The 16,076-nt window shown below is 47.4% G+C and overlaps 1 protein-coding gene across 2 annotated transcripts; it reads right to left on the reverse strand.

Moving 5' to 3' along the window:
* Positions 1 to 969: 969 nt before the first annotated feature.
* dpf3 (double PHD fingers 3) lies at positions 970 to 16,023 on the reverse strand. 2 transcript variants are annotated; one of them, XM_084439566.1, is made up of 10 exons: positions 15,920 to 16,023; positions 11,376 to 11,509; positions 10,552 to 10,647; positions 9,669 to 9,741; positions 9,142 to 9,183; positions 7,477 to 7,614; positions 7,081 to 7,209; positions 3,302 to 3,414; positions 3,081 to 3,162; positions 970 to 2,745 (listed from the first exon to the last, which is right to left on the reverse strand). In XM_084439566.1, exons 1-10 carry the CDS (start codon positions 16,008 to 16,010, stop codon positions 2,678 to 2,680), a joined length of 966 nt encoding a protein of 321 aa, XP_084295692.1. In that variant the 5' UTR covers positions 16,011 to 16,023; the 3' UTR covers positions 970 to 2,677. The 2 variants fall into 2 exon arrangements, with proteins under 2 accessions (XP_084295692.1, XP_084295693.1); XM_084439567.1 differs by lacking the exon at positions 9,142 to 9,183.
* Positions 16,024 to 16,076: the final 53 nt, after the last annotated feature.

Consider the following 16,076-nt stretch of genomic DNA (forward strand, 5'->3'; position numbering starts at 1 on the left):
ATACCGTATGTGATTAGAACATTCTAGAAGGCCCAGAACACATACAGGACAAAGACTGAATGGGGAGTTGGGGAAGAGAGCTGCTGTCCACCCACACCTCCGTACATAGATAGATAGCCTGTGAGCATTTTCCATAGTGACTGTCTGTCTGTGAAGGATATCGTAATAATAAAAAAAGAGAATGTACAATTGCAGGAACCTGTGGTGATTGTCCTTTACCCATGCAGAATGTTTAAACCTTTCAAGAAGTTCACAAGAATAATATTCAGTCATGGATTCTCAATCTTCCAGATTGTTTTCTACGCTATAATCCCCCACCTTTAAAGAGAGGACTGACTGACCAAATTAAAGCTTGAGTTTTTGGATGTGGAGCTGCTGACGATGACTACAGGCTACTACGGTACTTGTTTCTAATGAGCCTTGCTGCTAGGAAGATAGAGGCTTAGCAAGGGTTTATCAGCAATCCTTTCTGATAACCAAGTCTTAGAATACCATGTGTTTTATCTTATTCTCTAGTCTAGTGGATGTAACTCTTTTCAACCTGTCCCCCAGAGAGACTTGCAACCACAGTAGGGGCCTATTCAACGCAAAGCCCCTGCCCACCCTCCTCATTGATTCTTTGTGGTTGTGCTGCCATCTAGTGGTGTCTAACAAAATGTGCAGGTAAAGTTAAGCTATACTTTGATTGTGAAGGCATCCAACATAGTAATTGTGCTCAGGTGATTTACACATCCGGATGAATAGATTGTAATAATGCATACAGTGCATGTATTTAATGTAACATGTATATGCAGACATTGGGTAACTGAAATAAGCCAATAGTCGCAACAAGCAAGTCTGTGTGGAAGAATCTTGTTATAAAACCAACAGAAGCAACACACTGCATTTTTGGTTTTTGACTTGTACTGTAATGTGAGTGCCTTGGAAAACAAAAACATCCATGGGGAAAAGTTTTTATTTCAACCCTCAAAAATGTACAAATAAACATCAACAAAATACAACATAAAATGGTTTCAAAGTACTTTAGGCAATGGTCACAAATAAAGAAATTATATTGAATACATTTGTTTTGGTAAGAACATAGTATCAACAGGAATACATGGTGTTAAAATGTCTGCAGGGGAAACACAACGAAACCATTCAAATGTTGTTCACATCTATATCTAACTCAATCAGATGATTGTCTGTGGAAAAACATATCAAATACAAAAGCACAAAAAACAACATAGAAAAGTATTTTAAGACATTTCCAGTCATGACAATGGCAATTTCACGTCAAATTGTGTTAAATATGTTCAAAACAAAACTGAAATCAAAAATAGCTCAGATCGTCTGTCACTACAGTATATTATCAGGATTGTGTTTCAAGTGAGGTTTTCTGATTGTATTCAGGGTTCCTCAAATCTGCCAAATAGCCCTAGAGCATCTAGTATTATGATTGTACCAGAGCCCATGACATCAGTGCAACCTATATCTCTATCTCATGGTAGTACAGGTAGGCTACATGAGTCATTATTTGGGGTTCTACATACAGTAGACATTTCGAATGAATTGGAGAAAAAGTTCTATAAAGCAAGTAAACATTTACGAATGCATAAAATACAATAATACAAAATCGCTGCATACATACAATGTGTGATGTAATCTTAAAACCAGTTTATTGATTGTTGAATGAGTACCATTTGTTGACTCATGACAGGTGTACATACAGTAGTGCCCATGCAGAGTCGTCTGGGAGATCTACCAGTTCTACTGTACCATGGTCAAGTAGAATCTGTACTGTACCAGATGAAGAATCGTTCACAGTCAAGTGTAACAGACTACATAGGGTGATACTTATAACAGTCCTTACTGTAAGACCAGGGTCTGGAGTTGAGGTTTGACACAGTTTGAAAAAAGCATTCAGTCACAGTGACAGTCACTATCATCAGGAATGCATAAATAAGAGCGTCTTCAGACAAGTTGTTGACCTACTGTCTGCGCTATGGTATGCTAGTAGCCTAAAGAAAACCCAGAATGGATTAATTAGTGAGGGAGGAGATAGTACTCCTCATTCTCTCTCAGTTTTCAACATAAATAACGGTATGCTTGGGAAATCCTGTGAAATGGGTGATAGCCGATCCAAACATCCAGGTAAAAAATCAAGAATGGCACAGTGGAGTCTAAACACAGCAGGGACTAGGCTGGAATTCAAACAGACGTATGTCAAACAACTCTGGTCCCCAGACCTGAGGTATGTCGTACTGAGTTACACCATGACACAATTACTGTAGTACCACGTACAGTATACAGTATGGAAACTAGATAAGATGTATTTGCACCCCTGAAGTTGTGGCTAAAGCTGAGTTGTGACTGGTGTTGTCCTGCATGACCAAGACATCACATGATGAGAGCTCTCTCATCCGAGGGATGCATTGTGATCCTGCGTCATGTCTGGAGCTGGAATGTGGAGTTGTGAGGTAGACAGCTGATCGCAAATCAGGATTGTATGTTGTAGTGGTTTCTGTAGCGGTCTGTTTAAACTGGATGAAGTGAGACCGATGTCTGCCCTGAGCCTGCTAGTGTGTGTGTGTGTGTGTGTGCGTGTGTGTGTCTGTGTGTGTGTGTGTGTGTGTGTGTGTGTGTGTGTGTGTGTGTGTGTGCGCGTGTGCTTGTGTGTGTGTGTGGTGGAGTGATGCTATGGCTCTTCGTAGGCTGAAGCCTTGTCCTTCAACAGATCTAGACACAGGTGACAGCTCCAGCTCCCTAGAGAGAGGGGGGGGGGTGGAGAGAGAGGGTGAAAGGGAGAGAGAGAGGGTGAAAGGGAGAGAGAGAGGGAGGGAGAGAGGGTGAAAGGGAGAGAGAATCAAATGAGACACGTTAGACACATTTGAATCTCGAAACTGGCGGTTCTTGCAGGTCTTTGAGCGATGAGTCTGTCTGCCTGCCTGCCTGTCTGTCTGTCTGTCTGTCTGTCTGTCTGTCTGTCTGTCTGTCTGTCTGTCTGTCTGTCTGCCTGTCTGTCTGCTTGTCTGTCTGTCTGTCTGCTTGTCTGTCTGCCTGTCTGTCTGCTTGTCTGTCTGTCTGTCTGTCTGTCTTACCTTCAGGGGGCTGGGGCATGGGGGGCTTCAGGCAGTACATATGGTACCCTCGGTCGCAGTCATCACAGAACAGCAGCTGGTCCTGGAATGGGAACAGGAAATGACAGATGAACTGCGCTCCGCGGCCGTATTAGGGAGGATATTTGATCAGTCAAATATAATAATAATAATATATAGAGGTCAAGCGCTAGTTCGATGACGTCACAACACGTTTCACTTACGTCGTTTTCAGAGGTGCCACACAGGCTGCAGGACTTGCACTCGATGCACTGCCACTGGTAGGTCCTCACCGCCTGCAGCATGTTGTCTGTGAACTGCAGACAGGTGGGGTGACCTGGGGAGAGAGAGGACAGGAGAGAGGAGGAGAGGAGAGAAGGAGAGGGGAGGAGAGAGGAGAGGAGGGGAGAGGAGGACAGAAGAGGAGAGGGGAGAAGATGAGAGTGGAGAGGAGAAGGGAGGAGTGGAAGAGAGGAAAGAGAGGAGTGGAGTAGAAAGGAAAGGAGGGAGAGGAAAGAGGAGTGGAGTGGAAAAGAAAAGGAGGAGAGAGGAGAGGCGTGGAGAGGAGAGAGGAGAGGAATTCAAGGCCTTTGCAAAGAACTGTTGGTATCTGTTATGGCTCCTTTATGTCCTCTCAATGTAAAGAAGAGATACAGGCTGGTCCAATTTCTTTGGTGTATAGTTGGATGAATAGAGTGTGTGTGTGTGTGTGTGTGTGTGTGTGTGTGTGTGTGTGTGTGTGTGTGTGTGTGTGTGTGTGTGTGTGTGTGTGTGTGTGTGTGTGTGTGTGTGTGTGTGTGTGTGAGCTTGAGGCATTACTGAACCTCTACACATTCTGAACTGCAATGATTGAGCAAAAATCACAAAGGGCATCTGTATCTCAATGTACTGTATGTGACTACACATCTCAAGATCGATATCATAGACCACAGTTTGACACAGACGCCACAGGAACAATGGATCTTCCCTGTTGCTGAATACCCGCCAGTGAAAAAAGGTTTATTTTCAAGGGTAAGATTGCAGAATGCCTGGATGGCTATTGAGCTTCTGACTCTGGGATAGAATAAAGGAAACTGCAGCTCTACAGAAACTCAATACAGCAGGAAAACCCACACTGTGACCTGCAGCTGTGACTGGTCTAGAACCTGCAATCACAGTTAAATGGCTGGGGTCACTGCTGGATGAATCCAGCTACATCAGCTGACTGTGGGCGCAGTACTGTTGGAGAACCAAAATGTGAATTGGACTCCATCTACGCACATTAAAAAAAAGACCCAACGTTTCCTCGCCGGGACACCATGAAGCGCTCACATCACCGCCCATCTGTGGCTGACGCAATCCCTGGGGAACGAGTCGACCAAAAACAACACTGGAATATTTAGGCCAAAGCGTCTTCCTTTCAATATCGCTGCTGTTAGAGACGCGTCCTTGTCTCTCGTCAGAGAGTCGCGACACTCCTCCCGTTGTTCTGCTGTCTGGGACATTCAATAGCGTTCATGAAGTCATCGGTGAGTCTCCATTGAGGCATCGACGCTAAATCAGTGAGCCATAAATGAGCCTATAAAACAGCTGAGTGAGAAACCACACAGCCAACCGGACTGGGCTCTCAGAACTGGGAACCCGGCCAAACCCGAAGTGCTTCCTGCCGTCAGCGCACCTGCCAGACAGATAGAGAGCCTCGTCCGACGGGCTCCGCTAACTGCTGTGATGAAGATAGATGCATGGGGGAGCCGCGAATCCAGGACAAAGTGAGCGTCCCCGGAAGGATACGACGCACGGCTGTCAACAGGAAATGAAAATGTGGTGACAGTTTGATGACTCCTCTATACTAATTTCTCCACCATCTGTTTGGCATAGAGTGGTGGGATGAATAGCAACACACCTGAGAAGTTGCAAGGAACTAACTCTATTTAATACATTTAAAAAACCTATACCCTGGCTGTTTTTTAAAGTGGAATTTTCATGTGTTTTATTTGCAGAAATGAGACATCAACTATGAGCTTCAACGACCGAAGTCAAAGGTCTCTACAGACAGAGAGGGACAATGAAATGCCGAAAGGCTCTTACCTCTCGGCTAACTGTCCTCTCTGGCCAATGGAGCGACTCAGTGCCTGGGGACATCGCTCCCCTTGCCTTCTCATTGGCCACTCTGTCCTCATTGCCATGGAAACAGCATGTCAATCAATTCTGTTTGCTCAAAGTCTGTGCTCTGACCACTGGCTTTCCCTTTCAGTCCTGAGGCAACAGAGATTTAATCATTTAAAGACGTATTTATAAGCTTGTTTATGTGGTTCAGTCTGGTTTTAGGTTTTCATTATGTTTCTTATTGGGAAGCAGATTCCACATGACAGGCAGTCCTGTCCTAAATCAAGCTGGACAAGGAAATCCGATAAAAACATTGAAGAGAATCCATGTGAGAGAAAAAGCTTCACAGCCTCTCAGGCACAGCTGACAGATGCTGCCAAGTCCTTTCTTGTTTACAGAACAAAATGGAGGGGAAAAATGAGTGGTGAGAGTTGTGGACTAGTAGGCTATTTTTCAGTGTGTCTTCAGCAAAAAAAAGTCCAAATCAAAAATGAAGAAGCAGAGGTTTTGGGGTGTAATATCTGGCCTATCGGAGACAACGTTCCTTCTCTCAGCTCTGCATGTCGTCATCGGAAAAGAAAATGTCCTCCAGCTCGCCGTCTTCAAAGCCGTGAAAGGTGGACGCTTCGCTGTCTGACGCGTTGCCAAACAATTCTTGGAGAACGCTCATCTTCCTGCCAGTCTTCTTCGCTCGTCCTGGTCCGGCTATCGTGAGCGCGTCAGTGTGAGAGCAACAGAGAGACAAGACAACAGTGTGAGGCCCCTTCCCTTTACCTCTCTCAGAACTACTCTACACATGCTCTCAGATCCACCATACCAGCAGCTCTAGTGACGCCACTAATCCTCACATGAATCGTTGGCTAATGTGCTTCGGAACACTTTTCTCAATGTATGGGATGGTTGTGGAGACAAATATTCTCTTTAGATGATCTGCAGGAAATATTTAATCAACTCACAGGCCAGTCTGATGAAAAAGAGAAAAAAAAGACAGCCCCCAAAAAGAAAAAAAGTGTCATGAGGGAAATGTGTGAAGAGCTGAAGAAGGAAGGAATGAATGTGGGTGGGGGACAGGATGGTGCAGAGGTCTTCTGCGTCAAGAGTTCCTGACTGACAGATGAGCTCACACTGACAAGCATGCAGGATGGAAGCAGGCAGTCGATCCTAGCGGTCAATGTCATTCTAACAGGACGCCTCAACGAGTTATGGCTCTCCACTACCCATAGGCTCATCGATAGCTCGTTGATATACTGGACTGTGACACATAGCCGGTTCAGTCAATTGCCTAGTTGCCTTAAGTTCTTTTTTACAAGACCGGAGGGTCAGCGAAGTGTCTTTGGTCTCTGACAGCAACCGCAGGACCGGTCGACAGTGACGAGGACGACACTACAGGTAGCAGAGGCAGGATCGCAGTCGCAGATAATCCTGCCTCTCCCCCAGTTGTCCCCCTCACGACAATGACGCACGGACACACCACCCTGAACTAAGGCGTCTATGGAAGACAGCCAGGGACTCCCTGTGTCCACACGGCTACAACGGCACAGGACACCTACTGGCAGGCGCTCCCTTCCCGGGCCACGCCAACCGGACGGCAGATAAAGGAAGCGAAAGGAAGGAAATCAAAAACAGAGATGTGTGGAGGCAAATCAAAATGGAGATTGACCTCTGACCCAACGACGCCGAACGACTCTGCGGGGGCGCGCGGACCCTAGACCTGGTTCCCCGCCACCTAAAAAGCCGCGTCGCATCGACGTAACAGCGTCGTTACCGTGCGTCTGGGGAGATGATGAGAAGGACTTCCCAGAGAGGAATGGCTTGTCTAAAATAGTCTTTGCCTGAATCCATAAGTGTTCAGTTGAAAGATGACATGGCGGTGGGGGTTGTGGAAGGCCGGAATTGGGCAGCGGGGTGGGGGACTCACCGGAACGTCCGCAGTCGGAGCAGGACACCAGCTCCTCGGCCTGCCCTGTCTTTCTGTTGGAGTCCTGGTCTCCCAGGCAGAAATCACAGTAGTCGTTGGGGATGATGGAGCCGTCCGGTCCTTTCTGAGCTGTTGAGAGAGGAGGATAATGAAAGTACGCTTTATCAGTATGTTATTGCATGTTTAGATAGATAGATAGATAGATAGATAGATAGATAGATAGATAGATAGATAGATAGATAGATAGATAGATAGATAGATAGATAGATAGATAGATAGATAGATAGATAGATAGATAGATAGATAGATAGATAGATAGCATCACACAGTACAGTGGCTGTTATTCAGTTGATGTCTCTTTCTGTGTATTTCCTGGTTTCGGCCTTGGTCCCTTACGTTTGTGGTTGTCAGGCCGGGAGGGCGGGGACTGTGCCAGCTCCTCCTCCTTCTCCTCCTCCCCCTCCTCCTCTGCCAGGTGTGTGTGAGCGTAGTGGTAGCTCAGCCCCGGACGGTTCTTGTAGCGCTTTCCACAGACTGCAGACAACAGAACCCCGAAACCATTAGAATCTGGCAGACGCTAGCAGAACCCACTAGAACCATAACAGACGTTCGACCTGGCTGAACCAACAGCACTCTAGACACCAGCTCAAATCCAGATGCTACCAGTGCAGTCAGGATTGTGTTGTTTTCACTGGCAGTGCTGTGCTAGGATTACTGTAGAGTAGGTCTGGATGTGGACAGGGTGTAGCTACATGTAGCACATTGTGCATAACCGCAGACAGGCTGCAAACTGAAAAGGCACTGTGTGCACCTTGACTTGAAGAGCAAATTCTGTTAACAGTTTTCTCAAAGAGACTTTTGTGTTTGTCCAAAAAGTGTGCAGATTATATTTTAGCCTTATCTCAGTTTGTTTTTAGTTCTTTTTTTCCTTTTTTAATTGGAAGAAAAGTCAGTTGAAATGAAGTTTGGTTGCAAAATGAGATTTTTCACATTAGCACTTTATTATCAGAATTGATTGCTAATATGTACCTTTATCTAGTACAGTATGTGTGAAATATTTCTGTAATCAGACTTTAAGATTATACATTTTTGTACCTTAAAATGTGTTTTTCCACAAAGTGCTATGGCATCTTAAACATTAATCAATCAATAATCAATATTTCTCAAAATGGATGTCTCGTTTTGCAACCAAACTCTTCAAATGTAACTCCTAGTTGTTTCTCCTGTCCTCTTCCCTGAGGGCAGCGTGCTGCTGACAGAGTCTTATCTGTGAGCGTGGTACAGTAGCAGACAAGGCAGGGGAGTGGGACACAGAAGGCTGTATCTAATAAGCAACATTTCACTTTGACAGCGAGAAGTAAACACCCAATAGACAAGCTAACAGACATCGGTTCTCAGGGCAGGATGAAGGACAGGACACGCAGCTAACAATTAATTGAGCAAACTACTCAATCTGTCTTTCAGGGGAGCTTTTTATCCACCAAAAAGCAGCTGAAGACCATTGAGAATACGAAAGCTTTATAACTTCTCTATTAAAAACACTCTGCTAACAAATCTAAAGGTCATGTGTGAACAATAACCACTTAATACTGCTATTTCATTGGACTGCTTGAAAACCATGGCTAAAGCTCTGGCTGCTTTTGTATAATGACCTTTGTCATTCCCATGTACGAAGCCAGCGACGGCTTGTTGGCATTTGGTACAGCGATGGCGTGATGTCATCCTAGCACTTGAGCAGAATTGTCAGTGGCGAGGCCTATGGGTTAATGTTACAAACCCATAGAAAACATGCATTGCTGAATGCGCGAGCTGAGACAAGTGCCCAGGGATCCATCATGCATGGCAATGTGCTAACGTACAAGCACACAAAATCATGTTAGTGTCATGCAAGCCTGCTTTGATGCCAGGTTGGGTGCTGAAACGATTGCACAGCGCAGTGTTAAGAGGCAGGCAGCTACAGTATAGACAAGATCAACCAGCAGTAGCCCATGGTGAACAAGCCTGAGGGTTAGGACGGCCCAACACTCCCTAAAGAGACAAGATGGCGGCATGTCCAGATACCTGAGTCAGCAGGTTTTGAGTTATGCTTTTGTTTGTTTCTGTCTGGAACAGAGAAGACACAAAAGCATACAGAGAGAAACAGAGAACAAGAACAAAAACACAAAACAAGAGTGAGTCTTTTTCTTCTTCTTCTGTCATCCAGAGAGGCTACTTTCACACCGTGTGAGACCCCCCTCCACCCTCCCACCCAGGTAGGAGCTGCATGCTGCGACAGTGAAATCGCCAGCAGACAAGAGTCTCTATATCTGCTTCATCATGCCTGGGAGGACGAAGGCTGCGCTATAGTCCAGACGAACGTTGCTCTGGTGCCCATGGTAGAAGATGACCTTTGACCTTTTCCACTGGAGTGTTTAGAGTTACTGGTGTGTACTCCTTTATAGCCAGCTCCTGCTAACCTCAGGCTTCATATGACCTCACTGATGCTGTTACAGATACTGGGCCACATGACATGAATGATGAGATCATCAGGTGATGATCATCTTTATGGTCTCCCTGCGTGTTTCAGAGGTTGCTGTTCTTGTTCTTACTGTCACAGACGTATGGTTTGTCCTGGTCGTCGTTGGCGACAGCCTCCGTCCTTCTGCGACCGGAACCTCGGCCCTGGAGACAGAGAAACATAGCCATGGCAACAGACACCACTCACACTGGTCATTCTGTCTGCTTTCCTACTCTCTCTCTCTCTCTCTCTCTAAAATTCAAGCTTTATTGGCAGATGAAAACCTATGTTGCCAGTGCAGTACAGAGAATTATTATCGACAATTATTCGAGAATTATTCGAGAATTATTATTGTTGACAAATAATAATAACTGAATATACAATAATGTGCAAATATCAACAATACAATCAAAACCATCCAACAACAATTCGATTTATAATATTCCAAGCATGAATTTGCAATAGCTGCGACCACGTACGAGCGAGGCTACAAACATGTTCAGTCTGGCTGAATCTTCTAGTATATTCTCTATTCAGTGGATTAGTAACAGCTGTGGTGCCACTGTGGTGTGGACAGCAGCATTGCCCTTCTGTGGATATTTTTGTGGAGCGGCCAACCTGACCAACCAACCAACTCATAGAGCAAGCTATAGAGCTGCTGGTCGCAGCTAATAACATGGGGATATTTTTACAGATGTTGTTACTCAGAAACCTTTGCTACGGAACTTGTTTCCCTTAGTGTATGACAACTGATGACAGCTAATACTGCACACTGACTTTTCTCTCCACATGGACATGACAGTTTCTGAGGATCAGGGAGATGAATAAACTATGTATGTATATAATAAGAACAGAGATTGTGTCTCAACTTCTCCCTAAAGGTGAACACAGGCTGGCCTCTCTCTCTCTCTCCCTCTCTCTCTCTCTCTCTCTCTCTCTCTCTCTTTCTCTGTCTCATTCTTTCTGTCACTCACTCTGCCTTTGTTTCTGTGCTTCCTCTTCGGAGTGTCCACTTCAAAGTCCTCATCGTCATGGAAACCGTCACCATTTTCGTCAGCGTCCAGGACCCTCTGCAAAGCACAAGCAGAAGTGAGGGGTAGAAACGGGGGGGTGACGAGAGGTTGAGAGTACGACCGCCCCGCCTTCTCTCACCCGGCAGTAAAGCTCTGATCTCAAATCAGATCTCAGAGGACGTGGTGAAGAAACGGGATTGATTTATCCTAAAACTGCACAAGAGCACTTTCAGGAAGCAGAGAAGCGCTCAGTCATGACCTGTAGAGATGAACGGTGAACCCTCTCACCACGGCCGTCACTGGTACGGCAGCAGCCCTGCGGGGCAGCCTGGACGTACCTGGATCTCCAGCGGGGCCTCCTCCTCCTGCCTGAACGTACCTGGATCTCCTCCTCCTGCCTGAACGTACCTGGATCTCCTCCTCCTGCCTGAACGTACCTGGATCTCCTCCTCCTGCCTGGACGTACCTGGATCTCCTCCTCCTGCCTGGACATACCTGGATCTCCTCCTCCTGCCTGGACGTACCTGGATCTCCTCCTCCTGCCTGGACATACCTGGATCTCCTCCTCCTGCCTGGACGTACCTGGATCTCCTCCTCCTGCCTGGACATACCTGGATCTCCTCCTCCTGCCTGGACGTACCTGGATCTCCTCCTCCTGCCTGAACGTACCTGGATCTCCTCCTCCTGCCTGGACGTACCTGGATCTCCTCCTCCTGCCTGGACATACCTGGATCTCCTCCTCCTGCCTGGACGTACCTGGATCTCCTCCTCCTGCCTGAACGTACCTGGATCTCCAGCAGCGTCTCCTCCTCCTTACTGATGCTGCTCTTCTTATCCAGTAGCCCCTCCCCCCTCAGCAGGGCCTCCAGGGCCGTGGCCTCTCCAGGGGGGGCCTCCCGCTTCGGAGCCAGCTCAGCCTCTGGGGGGGAGGACAATAAGAGCATCACAAGAAGAGAAGAAGAAGAAGAAGAAGAAGAAGAAGAAGAAGAAGAAGAAGAAGAAGAAGAAGAAGAAGAAGAAGAAGAAGAAAAATTTGAAATAGTGCTCAGAGAGCACAGACCCCTGCCCCTGATTGCGTTTCGTGGATCTGTGCGTACCAAATTTGAATGGGCTCTAAATTGGGCCATGCTACACCCCTCCACCGAGTTTAATGAAAAGCGGTCTGGTAGTTTTTGTGTAATCCTAGTCCAAAAAATTAATGGCCGGCCTGGCTGTGTTTGGCCGGCTCGTGGACCCGCCCAGTGATTCGGATCCACTCCAGAATTTAATGGGTTGTTAGTTGACCCATGCTACACCCCTTCACCAAGTTCCATGAAAATCGTTCTGGTGGTTTTTGCATAATCCAGGTCCCAAAAATGAATGGCGGTGAATGGCCAGCCGGGTGTGTGTGTGTGTGTGTTTGTGTGTGTGCGTGTGTGTTCGTGTGTGTGTGCGCGTGTGTGCATGCATATGGTCTTGTGTGTGTATAACATCGGCATGGGATGAGAGGCAGGCTGCACTACTATCATGCCTGATTATCGTGCCTGAGTATTAACTGCAGCAGTAGACCAGGATAGAATAGACCAACAGTAGACCAGGATAGAGACCAGCAGTAGACCAATAAGTCCTGCAGTAGACCAGGTGCCCCAGATGAAAGAGATGCATGACAGATGAAAGGGTGAAGGAAGAAAGGAAGATGAGAGAGAGAGAAAGAGAGATTGAGAGAGAGAGAGAGAGAGAGAGAGAGAGAGGGGGGGAGGTAGGTCTGGCCTTCTCTTGTTTTCCCTTTTGATTTTCATCAAAGCTGCAGAGGTCAGTGGCAGGCCTCGAACCTTAATACCCTCCATCTCTCTCTCTCTCTCTTTCTCCCTCTCTCTCTCTCTTTCCCTCTCTCTCTCTCTCTCCATTTCATTTCCGCAGAGATAAACCTAGAGCAGTGAGTCCGGCCTCTTTCTAATAAAGGCAGGATGGAGAGAGGATGTGAAAAGAACAGGAGGAGGAGAGAAGGAGGGAGGAGAGGCTGGTGCTGCTGAGGGCTGGTATTAAACCTCCACCTCCCCTCCACCCCTCCCTCCCTCCCTCCCTCCCTCCCTCCCTCCCTCCATCCCTCTCCCTTTGTCCGCATAGGCAGGTTGACTTTGAGCTGTCACTGAAGAGACACGTTGCTGCCGCAACCCCCCCCCCCCCCTCTCCTCCCACCTCCCCTCTCCTCCCCCCTCCCCTCTCCCTCCCCTCTCCTCCCCCCTCCCCTCTCCTCCCACCTCCCCCTCTCCTCCCCCCTCCCCTCTCCTCCCCCCTCCCCTCTCCTCCCACCTCCCCCTCTCCTCCCACCTCCCCTCTCCCCCCCCCTCTCCTCCCCCCTCCCCTCTCCTCCTCCCTCCCCTCTCCTCCCACCTCCCCTCTTCCCCTCCTTCTAGCCCCACCCCCCCTTCCCGCTCAACTAGCCCCCCCCGTTACCCCTCTGTCCCTACCTCCCTCTTCCTATGCCTGCCCCCCCCCCCCCCCCCGTCTATCTCACCCTCACCCCCCCCCCCCCCCCCCGCACTGCCCCCTCCCACACACACACACACACACACCTCTCAGGCCCTCTGGGAGAGGGGGAGGGAAGTAGAGCAATGAGGTAGCTACAGATTACTTATGCAGACTTCCACCCTCCACACACACACACACAGGCACACACACACGTGCACACACACACGCACACACAAATGCCGTCTCAATCCCTTTGCATCGATCTAAACCGAACGGCTGCAGACCAATAAGAAGTGTTCTAAGGAGTGTTCTAAGGAGTGTTCTAAGTGCAGTGCGGATGAGGGAGGCTTGAAAGTACAGAGACACAAATCTGCATCTGTGCTAGCCACGCCTCTCATACAGGTTAGATCCATCTCCAGTCAAACGATGGGAGTGGTCCCACCATCAAACATCTCGCCAAAGACTGTGTTCCTAATCGTATTCTTTTCAGAATTAGTACGTACTGCAGCTGTCCTTAAAGTAAGTACATAGTGTTGCATGCAGTATGCATACAACTGGGACATACAACTTCCTCATGTTGCGCCTTGAACTTTGACCCTCTTGCTCATACATCCGCCGCAGTTCGTAGCGCAAAGTTACGCTACGCTAGCTATGTCACTTAGCCAGCCAGGCTGCTACACAACTGTCATCTGTCGTTGTCATTACACTGTCATCCATCATCATTGGCAGATGACAGCTCCTTAGTACTACTTTTTTGCGACTTAAAAAATTAATAAAATTATAAAATTAATACTTTATTATACTTATAATAATACTTTAATATACTAATGGCTTCACAAGGCTACAGTAAGTGGATAAATGAGTGCAAACGTCATCACTGTGCTGTCATCTGTCTGTGCTCTCTCGGCAGCTCAGTCGACGTGACCTATCTTCACAGGATTGTGGGTCAGCATAGCCAAAGGGTCAAATAAAATAAAATAAATAAAAAGCCAGAAAAGCATGCTGGCTTGCATACTGCAAAATGCGACCGGATGCAGTAGTAGGACACCTCGGTACTTTTGGGGCATACTTCATTTGACATACTATGTATTGTGACACACTAAATCTCTTTTTTCTGGCATACTATATAGTACAGCAATATGGGCATCAGGCTGCAGCCACTATCTGCGCAGAAACCCTCAGGAAACGGCATCTGGACGGCTGCCCTGGTCCTCTCCAGACAGGACGCATTAGACCAGGGGTGTCAAACTCAAATACACAGTGGGCCAAAATTTTAAACTTGACCAAAGTCGCGGGCCAACATTGAACAAATGAAAATTTTAATATGGACCCAAACAAGTTTTGCTTTAACATATGGAACAAGCAACGCTTATTACCATACAATATATAACTTAATAGTGCAGACATGCAAAATCGAATACTGGCGGGCCAGCTCTAGTTTGTCATTTGGTATTGCCTCGCGGGCCAAATATAATTACACTGCGGGCCAAATTTGGCCCGCGGGCCAGAGTTTGACACCCCTGCATTAGACAAACACAGAGCCCTTCCTAAAGCCCGGGAGAGACTCTGTCATTAGGATAAATATCTGTGGTATACCAGGGGCTCCCGAGGGCCCTCCTCTATCTGCAGATACCCATCTGCTGTTACCACCGTCTACAAGGGTAGAATAGAATAGAATAGAATAGAATAGAATAGAATAGAATAGAATAGAATAGAATAGAATAGAATAGAATAGAATAGAATAAAATAGAATAAAATAGAATCTGTTGGCTGCAGATATGGTCTTGAGAACGAGCTGAAGTTGTGGCTCTCTTTATTGTGTTCATAGCTCTGGAATGCTCTGGGGAGTTGTCCCTGAAAATGATTCCCTCCTTTTTTTTCTTCTTAGCTGATGTGTTCCTGGTGAACGTCTGAGTATTGAGTTGCAGCTGGAGAGAGCTGGGAAAACAATGGTGTGGGAAGGCAGAGACAAAGACTGGCCTTTATTTCTACCCCCTTATCATGTTCCTGGCAGGGGCATTCCTTCAATAGTCCTCCCCCTCCACGCACACGCACACACACACACACACGCGCACACACACACACACACACACACATACATACACAAACACACACACACACAAACACACACACAAACACACACACACACACCCTTCCACCTCTTAGGGCTCTCTTACATTCTAATGCTGCATGGACAAATGATTAGCGGGGCCCGGTTAGGGTGCTTCTGTTCTGCAGCTAAGAGAGAGAGAGAGAGAGAGAGAGAGAGAGAGAGAGAGAGAGAGAGTGTGTGTGTGTGTGTAGGTGTGTCTGCGTATGTCTGTCTGTGTGTGTGTGTGTGTGTGTGTCTGCGTATGTCTGCGTGTGTCTGTGTGTGTGTGTGTGTGTGTGTGTGTGTGTGTGTGTGTGTGTGTGTGTGCCGCCAGAGTATAGAGAGAGAGGAGGCATTGATTCAGAGAAAGAGAGAGGGAGAAAGAGTGAACCTGGAGACCTGGAGAGAGAGGCTAACCAGAGCCAGATGGCCAGATATCTAACGTTAACGCCACTTTACAGCGCGGAGTGGGCAAACGACGGAATGTGTATGTGTGTGTGTGTGTGTGTGTTTGGGGCGTGATGTATAAACAGTACACGCAGGGAGGAGGGTATATGTGGAGTGCACAGTGCAGAGTGAGAGACCGCATTGATCTTTAGCGTGATAAACTGGTGATGTAAGCGAATAGTGTCCAGGTGCATTATGGGTGAATGAGTTTGTAGGAGTGAGTCAGTGAGTGGAAAAGAGCTTGTTGACTTATTGGGAGGAGGTTGTCGAGGGCCTGCTGGAGACTGTGTGATCGCCCTGGGAAAACCCCCTGGTCCCGGGTTCTGGAGCTGGTCTTACCCAGCCTGAGCTCACACAGACGGAGCTGGGGGTCCAGAGGGGGGTGTAGCCGTCTCTTCTTCCTCCAACACCGCGCAGGGTAGGTGTACATCTGTCCTGCAGCCTGACCTAGACACACACGCACACACAGACACACACACACACACACACACAAAGA

The sequence above is a fragment of the Borostomias antarcticus genome (genome assembly GCF_949987555.1).
Source record: "Borostomias antarcticus genome assembly, chromosome: 6".
Taxonomy (NCBI): Eukaryota; Metazoa; Chordata; class Actinopteri; order Stomiiformes; family Stomiidae; genus Borostomias; species Borostomias antarcticus.

What these genes read in the sequence shown, in the direction of transcription:
- dpf3 (XM_084439566.1), bottom strand. Translation starts at nt 16,010, where the DNA reads ATGTACACCTACCCTGCGCGGTGTTGGAGGAAGAAGAGACGGCTACAC. An exon ending in AGCACAGAAACAAAGGCAGA is followed by an intron (nt 9,742 to 10,551) that starts GTGAGTGACAGA and finishes CTCTGTCTCCAG; the next exon opens with GGCCGAGGTTCCGGTCGCAG. An exon ending in CAAACCATACGTCTGTGACA is followed by an intron (nt 9,184 to 9,668) that starts GTAAGAACAAGA and finishes TCTCTGTTCCAG; the next exon opens with ACAGAAACAAACAAAAGCAT.